General features: G+C 49.6%; 2 protein-coding genes across 15 annotated transcripts in view; one reads left to right on the forward strand and one right to left on the reverse strand.

The window, feature by feature from the left end:
* The window catches only part of ZNF3 (zinc finger protein 3), an 18,291-nt gene extending 11,691 nt beyond the window's left edge, over positions 1 to 6,600 (reverse strand). Inside the window, exons 1-3 of one of the 13 annotated variants that reach the window (XM_054496269.2) lie at positions 5,655 to 5,784; positions 3,713 to 3,833; positions 1,479 to 1,609 (exon numbers count right to left, since the gene is read on the reverse strand). In XM_054496269.2, the coding sequence (XP_054352244.1) occupies positions 1,479 to 1,533 (55 nt within the window). In that variant the 5' untranslated portion in view covers positions 1,534 to 1,609; positions 3,713 to 3,833; positions 5,655 to 5,784. The other 12 variants (XM_063668161.1, XM_054496261.2, XM_054496259.2 and 9 more) reach the window with 12 other exon arrangements.
* The window catches only part of COPS6 (COP9 signalosome subunit 6), a 25,739-nt gene extending 9,749 nt beyond the window's left edge, over positions 1 to 15,990 (forward strand). The window contains exons 2-11 of one of the 2 annotated variants that reach the window (XM_054496270.2): positions 12,768 to 13,110; positions 13,333 to 13,458; positions 13,658 to 13,789; positions 14,444 to 14,532; positions 14,634 to 14,696; positions 14,942 to 14,989; positions 15,078 to 15,192; positions 15,278 to 15,370; positions 15,460 to 15,560; positions 15,699 to 15,990. In XM_054496270.2, coding sequence (XP_054352245.2) covers positions 12,768 to 13,110; positions 13,333 to 13,458; positions 13,658 to 13,789; positions 14,444 to 14,532; positions 14,634 to 14,696; positions 14,942 to 14,989; positions 15,078 to 15,192; positions 15,278 to 15,370; positions 15,460 to 15,560; positions 15,699 to 15,839 — 1,251 coding nt within the window. In that variant the 3' untranslated portion in view covers positions 15,840 to 15,990. Of the gene's footprint in view, positions 1 to 12,767; positions 13,111 to 13,332; positions 13,459 to 13,657; positions 13,790 to 14,443; positions 14,533 to 14,633; positions 14,697 to 14,941; positions 14,990 to 15,077; positions 15,193 to 15,277; positions 15,371 to 15,459; positions 15,561 to 15,698 lie in introns of those variants that run through there. The other variant, XM_054496271.2, reaches the window with a different exon arrangement.
* The last annotated feature ends 840 nt before the right edge of the window (positions 15,991 to 16,830 follow it).

Below are 16,830 nucleotides of genomic sequence, written 5' to 3' on the forward strand. Positions count from 1 at the left end.
AGAGCGGGTCCATCCTGCCTGAGCAGATGGCCACAGGCCTGGTCATTCTTGGTCTCCAGTCTGCCCCAGGTCCCCTCTTCTCTCCAGTCACTCTTCTCTCAATGAAACCGCCCAGTCCTATCTTAGTGACTACTGCATTCTTGTCCATTCACCCAAGCTTGGCCAGAAACATATGATCCCACTCTTGCATGAAGTTCTATTTTTTTTTTTTTTGAGGTGGGTTTTGCTATGTTGTCCAGGCTGGTCTCAAACTCCTGGGCTCAAGTGATCCTCCCGCCTCAGCCTCCCAAGTAGCTGGGATTACAAGCGTGTGCCACTGCACCCAGCATGAAGTTCTTAGACCAGAGAAAAACCAGCAGCTTCACCCCAGCCCTGACTGGAAACACAATGCCCACAGCTCCTTTCTCTCCACCCCAGATCAAATCTGTACACGAAAAATGTTCCCTGTTTCTGTGTTGGATCTCTTACCTTTTTCTGCAATTCTTTTCTTTTTTTTTGAGATGGCATCTCACTCTGTCGCCCAGGCTGGAGTGCAGTGGTGTGATCTCGGCCCACTGCAACCTCCACCTCCCGGGTTCAAGCAATTCTCCTGCCTCAGCCTCTGGAGTAGCTGGGACTACAGGCGCGTGCCACCATGCCCGGCTAATTTTTTATATTTTTAGTAGAGATGGGGTTTCACTGTGTTAGCCAGGATGGTCTCAATTTCCTGACCTTGTGATCTGCCCACCTCGGCCTCCCTAAGTGCTGGGATTATAGGAGTAAGCCACTGTGCTCGGCCGCAAAATATATTTTAGTGGCTTCCTATTCACTCTGTCTTTTTGTCTGTGACCCATAAAATGATTCCGAAGTGCTTCCTCTAAAAGCATGCTCCTAAAAAGCAGAAACTATGCCTATGAAGTCGGCTGCATAGAATGCCCGAGAAATGGAATGATTGACACGGTTTCATTAATCTCGCGTGAGGTTCTCACAACTCCTCAAAACTGCCTCAGTGGCCAGGCGCGGTGGGTCACGCCTGTAATTTCAATGCTTTGGGAGGCCGAGGTGGGCACTGAGGTCAGGAGTTTAAGACCAGCCTGACCAACATGGCAAAACCCCATCTCTACAAAAATTAGCCAGGCATGGCGGCGGGCGCCTGTAGTCCCAGCTACATGGGAGGCTGACGCAGGAGAATCACTTGAACCCAGGAGGCAGAGGTTGCAGTGAGCCAAGATTGTGCCACTGCACTCTAGCCTGAGCAACAGAGCAAGACTCCATCTCAAAAAAAAAAAAAAATCTGCCTCAATTATCAAACCTATCAAGCTGTCATTGATTACTGTTCGGTCAGCTTCCCCACTAGGCTGTGAGTTACTGAATGGCAAAGAGTGTGTCTTATTCACATCTGGATTCTAGTAGTTAGCCTAGTACCTAGTAAATGAGTGATTTCAATGGATGATTGCGGAATGACTGAGTAATAGAATGAATGAGTCCTTATTCCTCACCACTGTCAAGCAGGGCCTGAGGTTCCTGAGATACGAGATCGGCCTGAGTTTCCATGGAAGGGCAAGGTGCTCTCTGGTCTCCTGGGTGCAGACTCAGCGGGAAGTGGGTTTTAAAAGAGAATGAGGAAGCACTGCAGAAGCAAAAGTTCAAGGTTCAAAGATAATTCAAAACAACCTCCTGAATACAGAAAGATGGGAGCTAGTATTTCAGTGAGTACCCAGGAACAGTGAGAAGAAATGTGGCAACTGGGACTAGTCTTTTATTTTCTTTAATTTTTTAATTTTTTTTTTTTTTCCTTTTTGTGGAGAACAGGGTCTCGCTATATTGCCCAGGCAGGTCTCGAACTCCTGGGCTCAAGCTATCCTCCACCTGTTGCCTCCCTGAGAGCTGGGATTACAGGCGTGAGCCATCGCGCCTGGTATTTTTTCATTTTCTTTATTTTTTTTAAGATGGAATTTCACTCTTGTCACCCAGGCTGGAGTGCAATGGTGCAATCTCGTCTCACTGCCACCTCTGCCTCCCGGGTCCAAGCAATTCTCCTGCCTCAGCCTCCCAAGTAGTTGGGATTACAGGCACGCACCACCATGCCTGGCTAATTTTTGTATTTTTAGTAGAGATGGGATTTCACCATGTCGGCCAGGCTGGTCTCGAACTCCTGATCTCAGGTGATCCGCCCACCCCAGCCTCCCCAAGTGCTAGGATTACAGGTGTGAGCCACCATGCCCAGCCTCAGACTAGTCTTTTAGATCCTGGTAAACATACTCCCTGAAATGAGACTATCACAAGGACCACAAAAAGGGCCCAAGTTCCTCAACAATATCCCACCTTTGGCTGCCCCCATCACTTTGAGTAATATTTATAACAAAATGCAGGAGCGAGTATATACATTCACTGGCATAAAAAGACTACTCCCAGGCTGGGCACAGTGGCTCATGCCTGTAATCTTAGCACTTTGGGAGGCCGAGGCAGGCAAATCATGAGGTCAGGAGTTCGAGACCAGCCTGGCCAGGATGATGAAACCCTGTCTCTACTAAAAATACAAAAAATTAGCTGGGCATGGTGGTGTGTGCCTATAATCCCAGCTACTTGGGAAGCTGAGGCAGGAGAATCACTTGATCCCAGGAGGTGGAGGTTGCGGTGAGCCAAGATCACACCACCGCACTCCAGTCTGGGCAACAGACAGAGACTCTGCCTCAAAAAAAAAAAGAGAAAGAAAGAAAAAGAAAAGAAAAAATACAAAAATTAGCTGGGCATGGTGTTACATGTGCCTGTAATCCCAGCTACTTGGGAGGCTGAGGCAGGAGAATCGCTTGAATCCAGGAGGCAGAGGTGGCAGTGACCCGAGATCGTGCCATTGTACTCCAGCCTGGGCAACAGTGAGACTCCGTCTCAAACAAAACAAAACAAACAAACAAACAAACCCTGAATTTGATCTACCTCTCATTATCTCTTTACTCATTTGCTCACATAGCAAATGTTTGCTGAGTGCTAACTCTATTGCCACTCACTACTGCAAGGAGTAAAAAAATCAGGAATGCAAAAAGTATGTGCTTCATAATTACAGACTGTTACACTCACATAAGGCATCAAAGGAAGAGGAATGGATAACAGAATGTTTGAGATAATAAAAGAAAAAAAAGAACAAAGGAAGAGGGGTCCTGTTTGAAAGTCAGTTGCAAGTTTGGACAACTCTGGTCTTCAGGTAGCAGGGGATATAGAATGTCCAATACCAGAGCTCTTACACAGTGGAAAGCACTGACTCAGGCACAAGCCAGGCCACTGGCAATCAAGGTGACACACCTTCTTGCCACCATCGCCCTCCCAGCAGGGTCCCTTCAACGGTGTCTCAGAGCCAACCATCATATCCTCTTATCAACCACCTTTACAATCTCCGGAGCTATTTATGAGCTGACGCCCTCAACAAGTCAGCTTTCAGTACAAACTCCTAGAAAGGCAGGTCAAAGGTCTGACTCCAGAGAAAAAGGCAACGCTCCCTCTCACAGCTGGGTTAAGTGAAGCTGGAACTCAAAGGCATATTGTTGAGAACAAGCACCCAGTGTCCAGATCAGTAAACAGCGTTTCTCACAGAAAGAAAACTCTCCATTGTGCCCCCATGGCTTCAGGTCCAGACGGGGCCCTTCCCCTGCTCTGCTGCCAGCCTCACTCCCTGGTGCTGCCCGTGGGGACCGAGATAGATGGCCTGGCAGTGAGAACAAGACACGGAAAGCTTTACCTGCCTGATTCTTTCCTTCCTTCTTTGAAGTCAGTCCCTAGAAGGCCAAAGGAGCAATTACTGGGAATTTAGCAGCCTCTGTTCAAGTTCCCGGGAATTCTGACTTTTGTTGATGCTAATGCTGTGTGATTAAGGGGAAAAAAAGGAATTTAAAATATTCATGCAAACGTCTTTTTTTTCCATGTGAGACAGGGTCTGACTGTGCTGCTCAGGCTGGAGTGCAGTGAGTTTGAGCTCACTCCAGCCTCAAACTCCTGAGTTTAAGTGATCCTCCCAGCTCAGCCTCCCAAGGAGCTGGGACTAAAGGTGTGCACTGCCACATCTGGCTGAGTTTTTTAAAATTCTTTTTGTAGAAATGCAGCCTCACTATGTTGCTCAGGCTGGTCTCAATCTCCTGGCCTCAAGTGATTCTCCCACCTCAGCCTCCCAAAGTGCTGGGATTACAGGCATGAGCCACCGAGTCCAGCCTAAACTTCATTTCTAATCAAGACATTTAGAGAAAAAGAAAAAAAAGAGAATACTTATTATATGCTAATAAATACCAATTAAGACCACCACCACAACTAGTATTTGCGCTGCATGGGTGGAGAGATGAAAGGGAATGGTAGGTTCTCAGGTCCACCTCCACCCAGGGTAAGAAAGTTCTAACGTTCCGTCAGCTAACTTGCTAGACACTGTGCTCCCAACTACTTCAGCAGGGGATCCACATTGCACAGCTGAGCCATTATTGCACAGCTGAGCCATTATAAGTCTTCAGGTGATTCGCTGAAAATCTATCTCCTTGGACCTTCACCTCACAGAGACCTAGTGCATCACAGAAACTCAATGAATGGCCATGTGCAGTGGCTCACGCCTGTAACCCCAGACCTTTAGGAGGCTGAGGTGGGAGGATCACTTGAGGCCAGGAGTTGGAGACCAGCCTGGCCAAAAGGGCGGAACCCCGTCTCTACTAAAAATACAAAAAAATTCGCCGGATGTGGTGGCGGGCGCCTGTAGTCCTAACCACTCGGGAAGCTGAAGCAGGAGAAGCGCTTGAACCGGGAGGCGGAGGTTGCAGTAAGCCGAGATCGTGCCACTGCACTCCAGAGACAGACTGTCTCAAAAATAAATAAAAATTAATTTTTTTAAAAAAAGAGCTTCAATAACAGAATCTTCTCTTTCCACCCGACTGTCCATCAAACACGTGTAATCAAATGATGCCCACTCTCCACAGATGTCTTTTCTGGAGAAAATAATACGCTCAGTTCCTCTAATTAGTCCATCGGTTTCAGGTTCATCACTCTGCTATCCTCTCCTGGAGTTTACACAAGCCCTTCAGAGTGTAAACACCGATGTGGATTCAATCCCACTTCCGGAGAGAGGATCAAACCAGGAATCTAATACAACTGAAAACGGAACCTGAGCCAGGTGTATCACTCCATGCACTGGGCTCCAGCAGAATTACCCCTGGAATCGGCGTCTGCACCCACTCCCAGCCCTCGTGCTAACTGCGTACGCTTAGCAGAACTTCTCTGATCCTTGGACCCAGCTGCGTAAAAATAAACTTCCTCTCCTGCCACGGGCGCGAATAACTGTGTTAACATCAAATAAAAACATTTGGGAGAAGCACCAAGTTAGGGTCGCTGTCATTAGCTGCTTTCAAGAGAGAGGCGCCCCTACCGCTCTGCTGAAACTTTTAAACGCTCCAGCTGGGGCGCCGTTTAAGTCACAAAACCAGAACCGGAGCCCCATTACTAACCCCTACGCAGGGTCCCGCTAGGCTAGGGGGATCCCTGGGGAAGCGGAGTAGAGAACGGGCTGCATGGAACGGAGGGGCGCCTCCCCGAACCCTGCTTCGGGCCGGCCGGGGGACCCTGCGGGCCGCAGCGGCACAGACACCACCCCCTTCCCCGGCGACCACAGCCTCCGTCTCACCGCGAGACCCGGGGACGCGTGGACTCACCCTGGGGGCAGGGACGACAGATTTGGGGGGCCGGACACAGACCAGGCCCTGTTGGACCCTGTCACAGAGCCACACACCGGGGACAGAACAAAGAACGGAAGTTCCCCCTCGTTTCGCTTCCGGGTCGGTTGTTCTTGCCACTCACCCGTGCCCCCAACGCCCACTTGTTCTGTCTAGGAAAATGGGAGGTCCTCGCCTCTCTGTGGTTTGCTGACTCAGGGCGGCTGGCAGGCGGCAAGGGCAAGGAGCCCGATCGCTGACGCGGCACTCGGGGATCTTTCGCTGCGGGGCTGGCCGGCTGCGCCCTCTGCTGGCCACGCAGGTGCGAAAGCGGCCGACCACGGTCCTGGGCCTCAGCAGGACATGTGCTCCAGCGTCGCCGGCCTTGGGGGCGGGTGGCGAGGGCGCGCGGGGATGTCGAGCCCGCGCTTCTCAGGCTTGCTCGCGAAGGGCAGCAGTAAACATACAATTATTGAAGGATTCATCAATATTAAAAAATGAACCCTGATTTAAGACTTGCCTCCGAACAAACCGAGTTTTTTTGGTTTCTTGTAAAAATGCGCCCTTTAAATTACCCACATCTGAAGAAAACATTCCAGTCCATACAGAGTTGACATGAGGAAAAAACCCGTGTACAGGTGATGAGAGCAGAGAAGAGGAGGCTTACCGGCCGGGCGCGGAGGCTCATGCCTGTAATCCCAGCATTTTAGGAGGCCGAGGCGGGCGGATCACCTGAGGTCAGGAGTTCGAGACCAGCCTGGCCAACATGGCGAAACCCCGTCTCAACTAAAAATACAAAAAAAATTACCCGGGTGTGGTGGCAGGCGCCTGTAATCCCAGCTACTCTGGAGGCTGAGACAGGAGAATCGCTTGAACCCAGGAGGCGGAGGTTGCAGTGAGCCGACATCGCACCACTGCACTCCAGCCTGGCCACAGAGTGAGACTGTCTCAAAAAAAGAGAAAAAAGAAAAAGGAAAGCGAGGCGGGGATAGGTAGTCAAGGAAGTGACCGTGTCCTGGAGACGCGGCAACCGTGGTGACCGCACAGTCAACACAGTAAGCCCCAGCATTCGCATTGTAATTGAGCTCATTCAAGCTGAGCTCTCTCCAGCAGGGACTTTCCCCTGTAGGGAGCATGCGCATTTTGATTTCACTGGTCCTCAAACTGACCCTTTGCTCATTATCATAGTAAAAAACACGCCCCTGGGTGGAGATTTAAGATGCTAATGAAACATGCAATGTATGAACAAGCCTGTACACCCACTGCGCATGTGCACCTAGAGGACCACCCAGAACATGCTTACTAGTAACACTTCTCCCACCCCCTTATGAATAATCGTGTAAGACCCCCCCACAAAAGGGGTCTCTCTAGAGCCAGCCTTTGCTGTTTCATTGTTAGGAGCAGCCCTCCCTGAACTAACTCTCTCTCTACCTCTCTCTCTCCCAGGGTGTACTGTCTACTCTGCACTTAACTTTCAAAATACTATTTTCCTTTTGCAATAAATTACTCTATGCTGGATTTCCTTTGACATGTGTTTCTTTTATTCTTTTTCCTTTTTTTTTTTTTGTTGTTGTTGTTGTTGAGAGGGAGTCTCGCTCTTGTCACCCAGGCTGGAGTGCAGTGGCGTGATCTTGGCTCACTGCAACCTCCGCCTCCTGGGTTCAAGCGATTCTCATGCCTCAGCCTCCCAAGTAGCTGGGACTACAGGTGTGTGACACCATACCCGGCTAATTCGTTTGTATTTTTAGTAGAGACAAAGTTTCACCATGTTCTTCAGGCTTGTCGCGAACTCCTTACCTCAAATGATCTGCTGCCTCAGCCTCCCAAAGTGCCCGGCCTCCTGTGTGTTTCTTGTTTAAATTTTTTTTTTCTTTTGAGACGGCGGTCTTACTGTGTCACCCAGGCTGGAGTGCAGTGTTGTGATTTCTGCTCACTGCAACCTCCACCTCACAAGGTCAAGCGATCCTCCCACCTCAGCCTCCCGAGTAGCTGGAACCCCAGATGCATGCCACCACACCTGGCTACTTTTTTGTAGAGACGGGGTTTCACCATGTTGCCCAGACTGGTCTCAAACTCCTGAGCTCAAGGGATCCACCCACCTCAGCCTCCCAAAGTGTTGGGATTACAAGTGTGAGCCACTGCACCTGGCCTTAAATTCTTTTAAACTAAGAAGATAAGAAATGCGGTATCACAACAGCCATCAATAGAAGGAAAGCACCTCATCATGTTCATGCTTTCCTCTGCCTTCTTCAACATATGAAGTCTTTTCTTTTTTTTTAGAGGCAGGGTCTCACTCTGTCACCCAGGCTGGAGTGCAGTGGCGCGATCCTACCTCACTACAGCCTCAACCTCCTGGACTCAAGCGATCCTCCCTCCTCAGCCTCCAAGTAGCTGGGACCACAGGCACGCACCATCATGCCTGGCTTCCTTTCTGTTTTGTAGACTGGGTGCTGCCAGTTCATGAATCCCTAATAAAACCAACTCAATCTTTAAAATTCAATTTGTTGGCCGGGCGCAGTGCTTCACGCCTGTAATCCCAGCACTTTGGGAGGCCGAGGCAGATAGATCACCTGAGGTCAGGAGTTTGAGACCAGCCTGGCCAACATGGTGAAACCCCGCCTCTACTAAAAATACAAAAACAAAAATTAGCCGGGAGTGGTGGCGGGCACCTGTAATCCCAGCTACTTGGGAGACTGAGGTGGCAGAATGGCTTGAAACCAGGAGGTGGAGGTTGCAGTGAGCCAAGATCGCACCACTGCACTCCAGCCTGGGAGCGACAGAGCGATACGCCATCTCTCTATACATATACATATCCTGAAGTATGTTTATGGTCTGTTTCCTACAACTAAGGTATAAGCTCCATGAGGTCAGGACTTTGTTTTGTTCAGTGATGTACCTGCTGACTTGTAGGCACTCCCAAATATTTGTTAAATGAATGACTGATAGGTGAATAGATAACCACTGACCCATACCAAAAAGGAGCACTTGCTTTTTGTTCGTTTTTGTTTTTGGGGTGGGGACATTTTTTTGGTTTGTTTGTTTGTTTTGAGACAAACAAACATGGCAAAACTCTATCTCTACAAAAAATACAAAATTTAGCCTGGCCTGGTGGCGCACATTTGTAGTCCCAGCTACTCGGGAGGCTGAGATGGAACAGTCACTTGAGTTCAGGAGGTTGAGGCTACACTGAATTGTGATTGTAACACTGCACTCCAGCCTGGGTGACAGAGCAAGACTCTGTCTCAAAAACAACAATAACAAACACACAACAATAACAAACACAAACAAAAACAAAAAAAAGAAACGTTTAGCGAACTTAGTTCTAAAACGCGCACAATCTACTGATTCAATGTCAAAGTCATCCTTAAATTCCACAATAATCTCTTGTTTTATGAGCTGTATAATTACCTGAAGAATGTCTCAAAAGCACCTGAAACAACAAGTCAAAGGAGTTCTTTAATGTGTGAAAGAGCAGTGCAAACGATCAACTTTACTAACCCTAGAATAATTCTCATCTTGTTTTTATTTTAGCGTTCTATCTAGCTGAGAAGCACTATGCTCCTTGGAAGCTGCCTAGCATTCTCTAAAGAGATACATTTTTCTGGCCAGGCACGGTGGCTCACACCTGTAATCGCAGCACTTTAGGAGGCCAAGGCAAGTGGATTGGTTGAGGCCAGGAGTCTAAGAACTGACTAGCCAACATGCTGAAAACCCATCTCTACTAAAAATACAAAAATTAGCCAGATGTGGTGGCGCAAGCCTGATATCTCTGCTACTTGGGAGGCTGAGGCACAAGAATCACTTGAACCCAGGAGGTGGAGGTTGCAGTGAGCCAACATCTCGCCAAAGAGATACATTTTTCTGACCTGGTTTTTCCAAATAGAAACAAGGCATTACGTACTTTTTTTCTTTGACAACCTTCTCAGTTTGTCCAGACCTGGTTGGTTTATCGCTGGGGACTAGAATCAGATAAATTCCTTTTTAACTTCCCTTTGGCCAGAAGACCCCTCTTCCTACAGGATTTCTCAAGTCCGTTCCATCGAGGGTTGCTGGCCCCTTCAAGTTTCCTTCATCCAGGCTCCTAAATGGAGAGATTGCATAATTCCCCTGTAAATTACAACTATCACCTGTAAATTACAATTACAATGGGGCTGTTCAGGGTCATAACACAGTTCTCCACCTGCTTTCTAGGAGCTTACACTTTGGGTGGGGATACAGACACCTAGAGCCAGTCTGTCTGGCTCTTTCTAGGTGTCTGTACCCCTCTTTGTAGGGGCGGCAGGAGGAGCAGTGTGTGCAACTTGCTTAGGCTTGGGGTAAGGAGGGGGTAGAGCAGCCTAGGCTTGCCAGATGTGAATTTTGGGGTTTTTTATGAGACAGAGTCTTGCTCTGTCACCCAGGTTGGAGTGTGGTGGCGCGATCTCGGCTCACTGCAACCTCCACCTCCCGGGTTCAAGTGATTCTCCTCCCTCAGCCTCTCGAGTAGCTGGGATTACAGGCATGCACCACCACGCCTGGCTAATTTTTGTATTTTTAGTAGAGACAGGGTTTCACCATCTCTACTGGTCAAGACCAGGCTGGTCTTGAACTCCTGACTTCAGGTGATTCACCCACCTCGGCCTCCCAAAGTGCTGAGATTACAGGCATGAGCCACTGTGCCTGGCCAGGAACTCAGTATTTAAGGGAAAAAAGCATGCAAGAGGAAAATAAGGAAGAAGGAGAGGCAGTGAGGCAAATGTTTTTTGTTTTGTTTTGTTTTGTTTTTCTTGAGACAGGGTCTCGCTCTGTCACCAGGCTGGAGTGCAGTGGCGCGATCTCGGCTTACTGCAACCTCCACCTCCCAGGTTCAAGTGATTCTTGTGCCTCAGCCCCCCAAGTAGCTGGTACTACAGGTGCGTGCCACCACGCCCAGCTAATATTTTGTAATTTTAGTAGAGACAGGGTTTCACAGTGTTAGCCAGGATAGTCTCAATCTCCTGACCTTGTGATCTGCCCGCCTCAGCCTCCCAAAGTGCTGGGATTACAGGCGTGAGCCACTGCGCCCAGTCCAGCAAATGGATATTTTATTTTATTTTTTGAAATAGAGTCTCACTCTGTTGCCCAGGCTGGAGTCCAGTGGGTCCATCTCGGCTCACTGCAATCTCCGCCTCCTAGGCTCAAGTGATTTTCCTGCCTCAGCCTCCCAAGTAGCTGAGATTACATGTGGGCACCACCACACCCGGCTAATTTTTGTATTTTTAGTAGAGATGGGGTTTTGCCATGTTGGCCAGGATGGTCTTGAACTCCTGGCCTCAAGTGATCCACTCGCTTCCCAAAGTGCTGGGATTACAGGCATGAGCCACTGTACCCTGCTGCAAATGGTTACTTTTTTGTGAGGTTCTCATTAGCGTCTGGTAAATCTACGTTTTATGTAAGATACAATAAACATGTGAAAAGAGGGAGTGGAGGAAAAAGTCAGTTATGCATCTGTCTCAGGATAGGTGGAGGGATGATTCCTGGTCTCTTCCTTGTTCTATAATTGGGAAAATAAGCTTGTAATCAACATTGTCAGTATGAGATTTCACAGAACTCGGATTAGGGCTGGTTTGTAGGGGGAATGTTTATGCTGAAAGATTTAGAGGCTAATGAGGAATTTCCTGGCAAGCAATTTGTGAGGAAGACCATCTGGGAAGGTATATGCCTTTTGCCATTGTAGGAACCTGGCTTATGTATGAGGCTATAACACAGGGTTGTGGAATTACAGCTATCTGGGAACAAAAAGGAAGGGAGTTTTGACTCCGTTCCCAAGCATAAATTTCCTCGGCATGCCTCTACCATACCCAGCGAATTTTGTTTTCATGTTTTGTAGAAACAAGGTCTCACCATGTTGCCAAGGCTGGTCTCAAACTCCTGGGTTCAAGTGATCCTCCCACCTTGGCCTCCCAAAGTGCTGGGATTACAGGTGTGAGTCACTATGCCTGGCCTTGTGGAGTTATTTTCTTTCTTTCTTTTTTTTTTTTTTTTTGAGACGGAGTCTCACTCTGTCTTGCCCAGGCTGGAGTGCAGTGGCCTGATCTCAGCTCACTGCAGCCTCTGCCTCCCGGGTTCAAGTAATTCTCCTGCCTCAGCCTCCCGAGTAGCTGGGATTACAGGCGCCTGCCACCATGCCTGGCTAATTTTTGTATTTTTAGTAGAGATGGGGTTTCACCATGTTGGCTAGGCTGGTCTCAAACTGCTGACCTCAAGTGATTGTCTGGCCTCGGTCTCCCAAAATGCTGGGATTACAGGTGTGAACGACCATGCCTGGCCTTATGGGGTTATTTTCGAAAGTCCTTGAGACAGTCCCTATCTCAGACATGCAAGCATGAGACCTTCTCTTTGGTGTTCTCATGGCTCCAATTTGTTTGGACCTGACAATGTGATTTTGTCCTGGTATCTGCAACTTTCACAAGATGGAGCAACTCAACACCAGATTCCACCCCAAATTATTCCTTCATTCACTCAAAAACTATCTAGGCACCAATGTGTCAGGCACCGTGTTGGTCACAGCGGATACCATGATGAACAAGAGAAGGAACCACCGGCTTTTGAATGGGAGAGTAAAGCATGTGAAAAACAGACACGGAGAGCTGGGTGCGGTGGCTCATGCCTGTAATCCCAGTGCTTTGGGAGGCCGAGGATGGAGGATCTCTTCTGCCCGGGAGTTGGAGACCAGCCTGGACAACCTAGTGAGACCTCCGTCTCTATCAAAATAAAAATAATAATAATAAAATTAGTTGGGTGCGGTGGGGTGCGCCTGTAGTCCCAGCTACTCGGGAGGCTGAAGTGGGAGGATCACTTGAGCCCGGGAGTTTGAGGGTGCAGTGAGCTGATATCAGGCCACTGCACTCCAGCCTGGGCGACAGAGCGAGACCCTGTCTCAAACAAAACAAAACAAACCACCACCAGACATGAGGGCCACTGCAGCTGAAGCCTGAAGATCAAGGGCTAGAAGAGGCCAGGCCGGGGCCGGATCAGGCAGGGCCTTGCAGGCTGTGGTTAGTTGTTTGGATTTTATTGTGAGGGAAATAACACGACATGTCATTCCTTCTGCAACAGCCTTAAGAACTAGGCGTTCTTATCCCAATTTCACAGACGAGGACGATCAAGTCGTTAATTTGTCAGAGGCCACCCACAGGCGACAAGCGGGGACAGGGTCTGGGAAAAAACCCGCTAGGCACCGAGGCCCAGAGGACGTCGGGCGTCCCCGCACCGAGTGCCGCCCGCCGCGACCCGGGAACTGCCTGCTCCCCGGACGCCAGGCCCGCCGCGCGCCGCGGGGACACCGAACATGCGCCGCTCGCCTTACGGAAGCCGGGAAGGAAGGGGGCGGGGCCAAGGCTGGCGGGCGCGGGGAAAATGGCGGCGGCGGCGGCGGCGGCGGCTGCAGCTACGAACGGGACCGGAGGAAGCAGCGGGATGGAGGTGGATGCAGCAGGTAACGGGCCGTGCGGGGGGGCTTCCGGAGACCTCCTTCAGGGGTGCGTTGAGGCCTCCCTGTGCTCCCGGGAGAAGGGAGGAGGGCGGAGCAGCAACATCTTTCCCTGGGATAAGTTACGGGAGGAAAGTGTGGCCCGGGCTCCGCCGTCCCCCACTGCCATCTCCAGGGAAGAACGTGGGGCCCGGACTCTCACCCTCTCTCCTTTCCCTCCGCGCTTAGTAGTCCCCAGCGTGATGGCCTCCGGAGTGACTGGGAGTGTTTCCGTCGCTCTCCATCCCCTTGTCATTCTCAACATCTCAGACCACTGGATCCGCATGCGCTCCCAGGAGGGGCGGCCTGTGCAGGGTGAGTGTTGGGCATAGACTCCAGTCTCCTCTCCTTGCTCACCTACCCCAGACAGTGGTCTTTTCCCCTTCCTTTACTGGAGCCAATTCCCCCTCCCCCAAATCATCGTTTCCCCAATACATGGTTCCCACTGATCTCAGACCCTCAGGTCATAGAAGTTTCTTTACCCTCACCTTTTCCATGTCATTCTCTTTCCTAGTGATTGGGGCTCTGATTGGCAAGCAGGAGGGCCGAAATATCGAGGTGATGAACTCCTTTGAGCTGCTGTCCCACACCGTGGAAGAGAAGATTATCATTGACAAGGAATATTATTACACCAAGGAGGAGCAGTGTGAGAGTGGAATAGATGTGGGGAAGAGGAGTGGGAGTTAAAAAAAAATGTACAGGGTGGGGAAGATGGAGAGGGTTGGAAAGAAACAGGAGAGGAGACCAAGAACAGAGGAGAAAAAGTGAAGAGAGTAGCTGGAGAGATCTCAGAAAAAGAACACGTTCAGAGTTCTTTCTCAAAAACAAAGTAAAGGATGAGAGAAGACAGGATAGAAGGGAGTAGTTATTCTAAATTGAGCCAGGATTTGAGGAGGGAGGAGAGAAGCTGGTGAAAATACACCGGGAGCTTCACATTGAGGAAGGATGGTTTAAAGAATTACTATGTCAGGCCAGGCGCAGTGACTCGCCTATAATCCCAGCACTTTGGGAGGCGGAGGCGGGCAGATCATGAGGTCAGGAGTTCGAGACCAGCCTGGCAAACATAGTGAAACCCCATCTCTACTAAAAATACAAAAATTAGTCTGGCATGGTGATGCGTGCCTGTAGTCCCAGCTACACGGGATGCTGAGGCAGAATAATTGCTTGAACCTGGGAGGCGGAGGTTGTGGTGAGCTGAGATCGTGCCACTGCACTCCAGCCTGGGCAACAGAGCGAGATTCTGTCTCAGAAAAAAAAAAAAAAAAAGAATTACTATATGTTCTGGCCCCTTCCCCTCCAGTTAAACAGGTGTTCAAGGAGCTGGAGTTTCTGGGTTGGTATACCACAGGGGGGCCACCTGACCCCTCGGACATCCACGTCCATAAGCAGGTATGCATGCTCACACCTGTGCATGCTGGGGCAGAGAATGGAGAATGAGAAGGAGAAAGGTGGGGGGCACTGACTTCCTGTGCATTGTCCCTCTCTTCCAGGTGTGTGAGATCATCGAGAGCCCCCTCTTTCTGAAGTTGAACCCTATGACCAAGCACACAGATGTGAGTAATACTCCATGCCTACTCTGTCATGATTGTTGCTATACCTTTTACTGTGTGACACTCCTCTATTGGGGAATGCCAGATGCCACTTAACAGCTGTGACTCTGGCTTAGTCATTTAGTCTCCAAACTGAAAAGAGATAATCCCTACTTCATTGGTTTCTTGGGAAGATGAGAGGAAATGTGTAAAAGCAGCTAGCCCAAATGTTGGCATATAGTGTTCAGGTTTCTCCATCTCCTTCACAGCTTCCTGTCAGTGTTTTTGAGTCTGTCATCGATATAATCAATGGAGAGGTAATACCCTACCCTTCAACCCTCAGATCCTGCTCTTGGCCTCTTTCCTGCTTTTGATTCTCCCTTTGTGGGTTACCTTGCCCTGTAGGCCACAATGCTGTTTGCTGAGCTGACCTACACTCTGGCCACAGAGGAAGCGGAACGCATTGGTGTAGACCACGTAGCCCGAATGACAGCAACAGGCAGTGGAGAGAACTCCACTGGTAATGGAGGGGATTCCTTGGAAGTGGGATTGGAAGGTGTGGCCACATCCCGTCTCAACCTCCTCCTATCCTCATCCCCTTGCAGTGGCTGAACACCTGATAGCACAGCACAGCGCCATCAAGATGCTGCACAGCCGCGTCAAGCTCATCTTGGAGTACGTCAAGGCCTCTGAAGCGGGTAGGACAGGGGCTTCCCTGGCATTCTTCCTCTCCCTCCTGGGGAAGTGACAGCATCCAAACTAATGCAGTCTCTTTTTATGCCTTTAGGAGAGGTCCCCTTTAATCATGAGATCCTGCGGGAGGCCTATGCTCTGTGTCACTGTCTCCCGGTGCTCAGCACAGACAAGTTCAAGACAGATTTTTATGATGTGAGTTTAAAACCCGGATGGGGAGGTGGGGCTTATGCTGTCACTTTCACGTGCAGGACCGGGGACTGTTGTTCCCTGTTGTTCCCCGGGCATGCCACGAGGGATCCCAAGGAACTGGTCCTTTCTGTTCCCTCTCAGCAATGCAACGACGTGGGGCTCATGGCCTACCTCGGCACCATCACCAAAACGTGCAACACCATGAACCAGTTTGTGAACAAGTTCAACGTCCTCTATGACCGACAAGGCATCGGCAGGCGAATGCGCGGGCTCTTCTTCTGATGAGGGTACTTCAAGGGCTGATGGACAGGGGTCAGGCAACTGTCCCAAAAGGGAGGGTGCTACACTTCCTTGAGAGAAACCGCTGTCATTAATAAAAGGGGAGCAGCCCCCAAGCACCCCTGCTGGTGGCTCTATCCTGTTAGGCACCACACTGGTTTGTCAACTTGGATGTTCATCGAGGCTCATTCTGGCCTTGCTCACAAGCCCTTCTGATGCTCTTCAGTGAGGGAGGCGCTACCATTTGAAGTGACCCCATGTCAGTCACATGGACTATAGTCTTTAGCTAAAATCCAAGGCTGCCTGCTTCCACCTAAGTGGTCTCTGTTCTACACTTTAATGTCACCCTCTACATCATCTTACACAGCCCAACCTTGTAAACATGACAATTGACTACTTTCCTGAGCTAAATTAACTTGTTTTTCACACACGCAAAAAAGAAGGGATAGTAAGCAGATTTTTATTAGAAACAAGTCCAAGCCTTGATCCTGTGGGCACTGTGAATTACCAGGAGGGAGAGTTTCTCAATGACCGTTTACTACATATTTTGGAGAGGCAGCTAGGAAGTGGTCTAAAGGTTGGGAGTGCTGTATGTGATCACTTGTGCTGATTTTCATCACCCACTAACCAGAGCTTTAGAGTGGGAGTTGGGACCTAAGTAATGACCTGTCTGCTAGAAAAGGGGAAAAACCAAGAGACCCTGCATTTCATACTGGCACCATATCCCCAGAGCCTGACTGGCACACAGGCAGTGTAAGACCAAATAAGGGAGTCGGGGGGCTCAAAAAGTGGAGCCTCATCTTAAGTATCTCCAAACAGCAGGGACCGCTTAGTCCTTGCCGCATCCCCAGTGTCTATACTGGGGGCCTGGCAGGGAGATGCACTTTACTCAGATAATTTACTGAATGGATGAAATAGCATAAAAAGGAACAGGGAGGAATCTAAAAAGCGCACAATACCCTGTTTTAATGGAAGTCAGGCCCAGGCTAGAAGG

The sequence above is a fragment of the Pongo pygmaeus genome, chromosome 6 (genome assembly GCF_028885625.2).
Source record: "Pongo pygmaeus isolate AG05252 chromosome 6, NHGRI_mPonPyg2-v2.0_pri, whole genome shotgun sequence".
In the NCBI taxonomy this organism is placed as follows: Eukaryota; Metazoa; Chordata; class Mammalia; order Primates; family Hominidae; genus Pongo; species Pongo pygmaeus.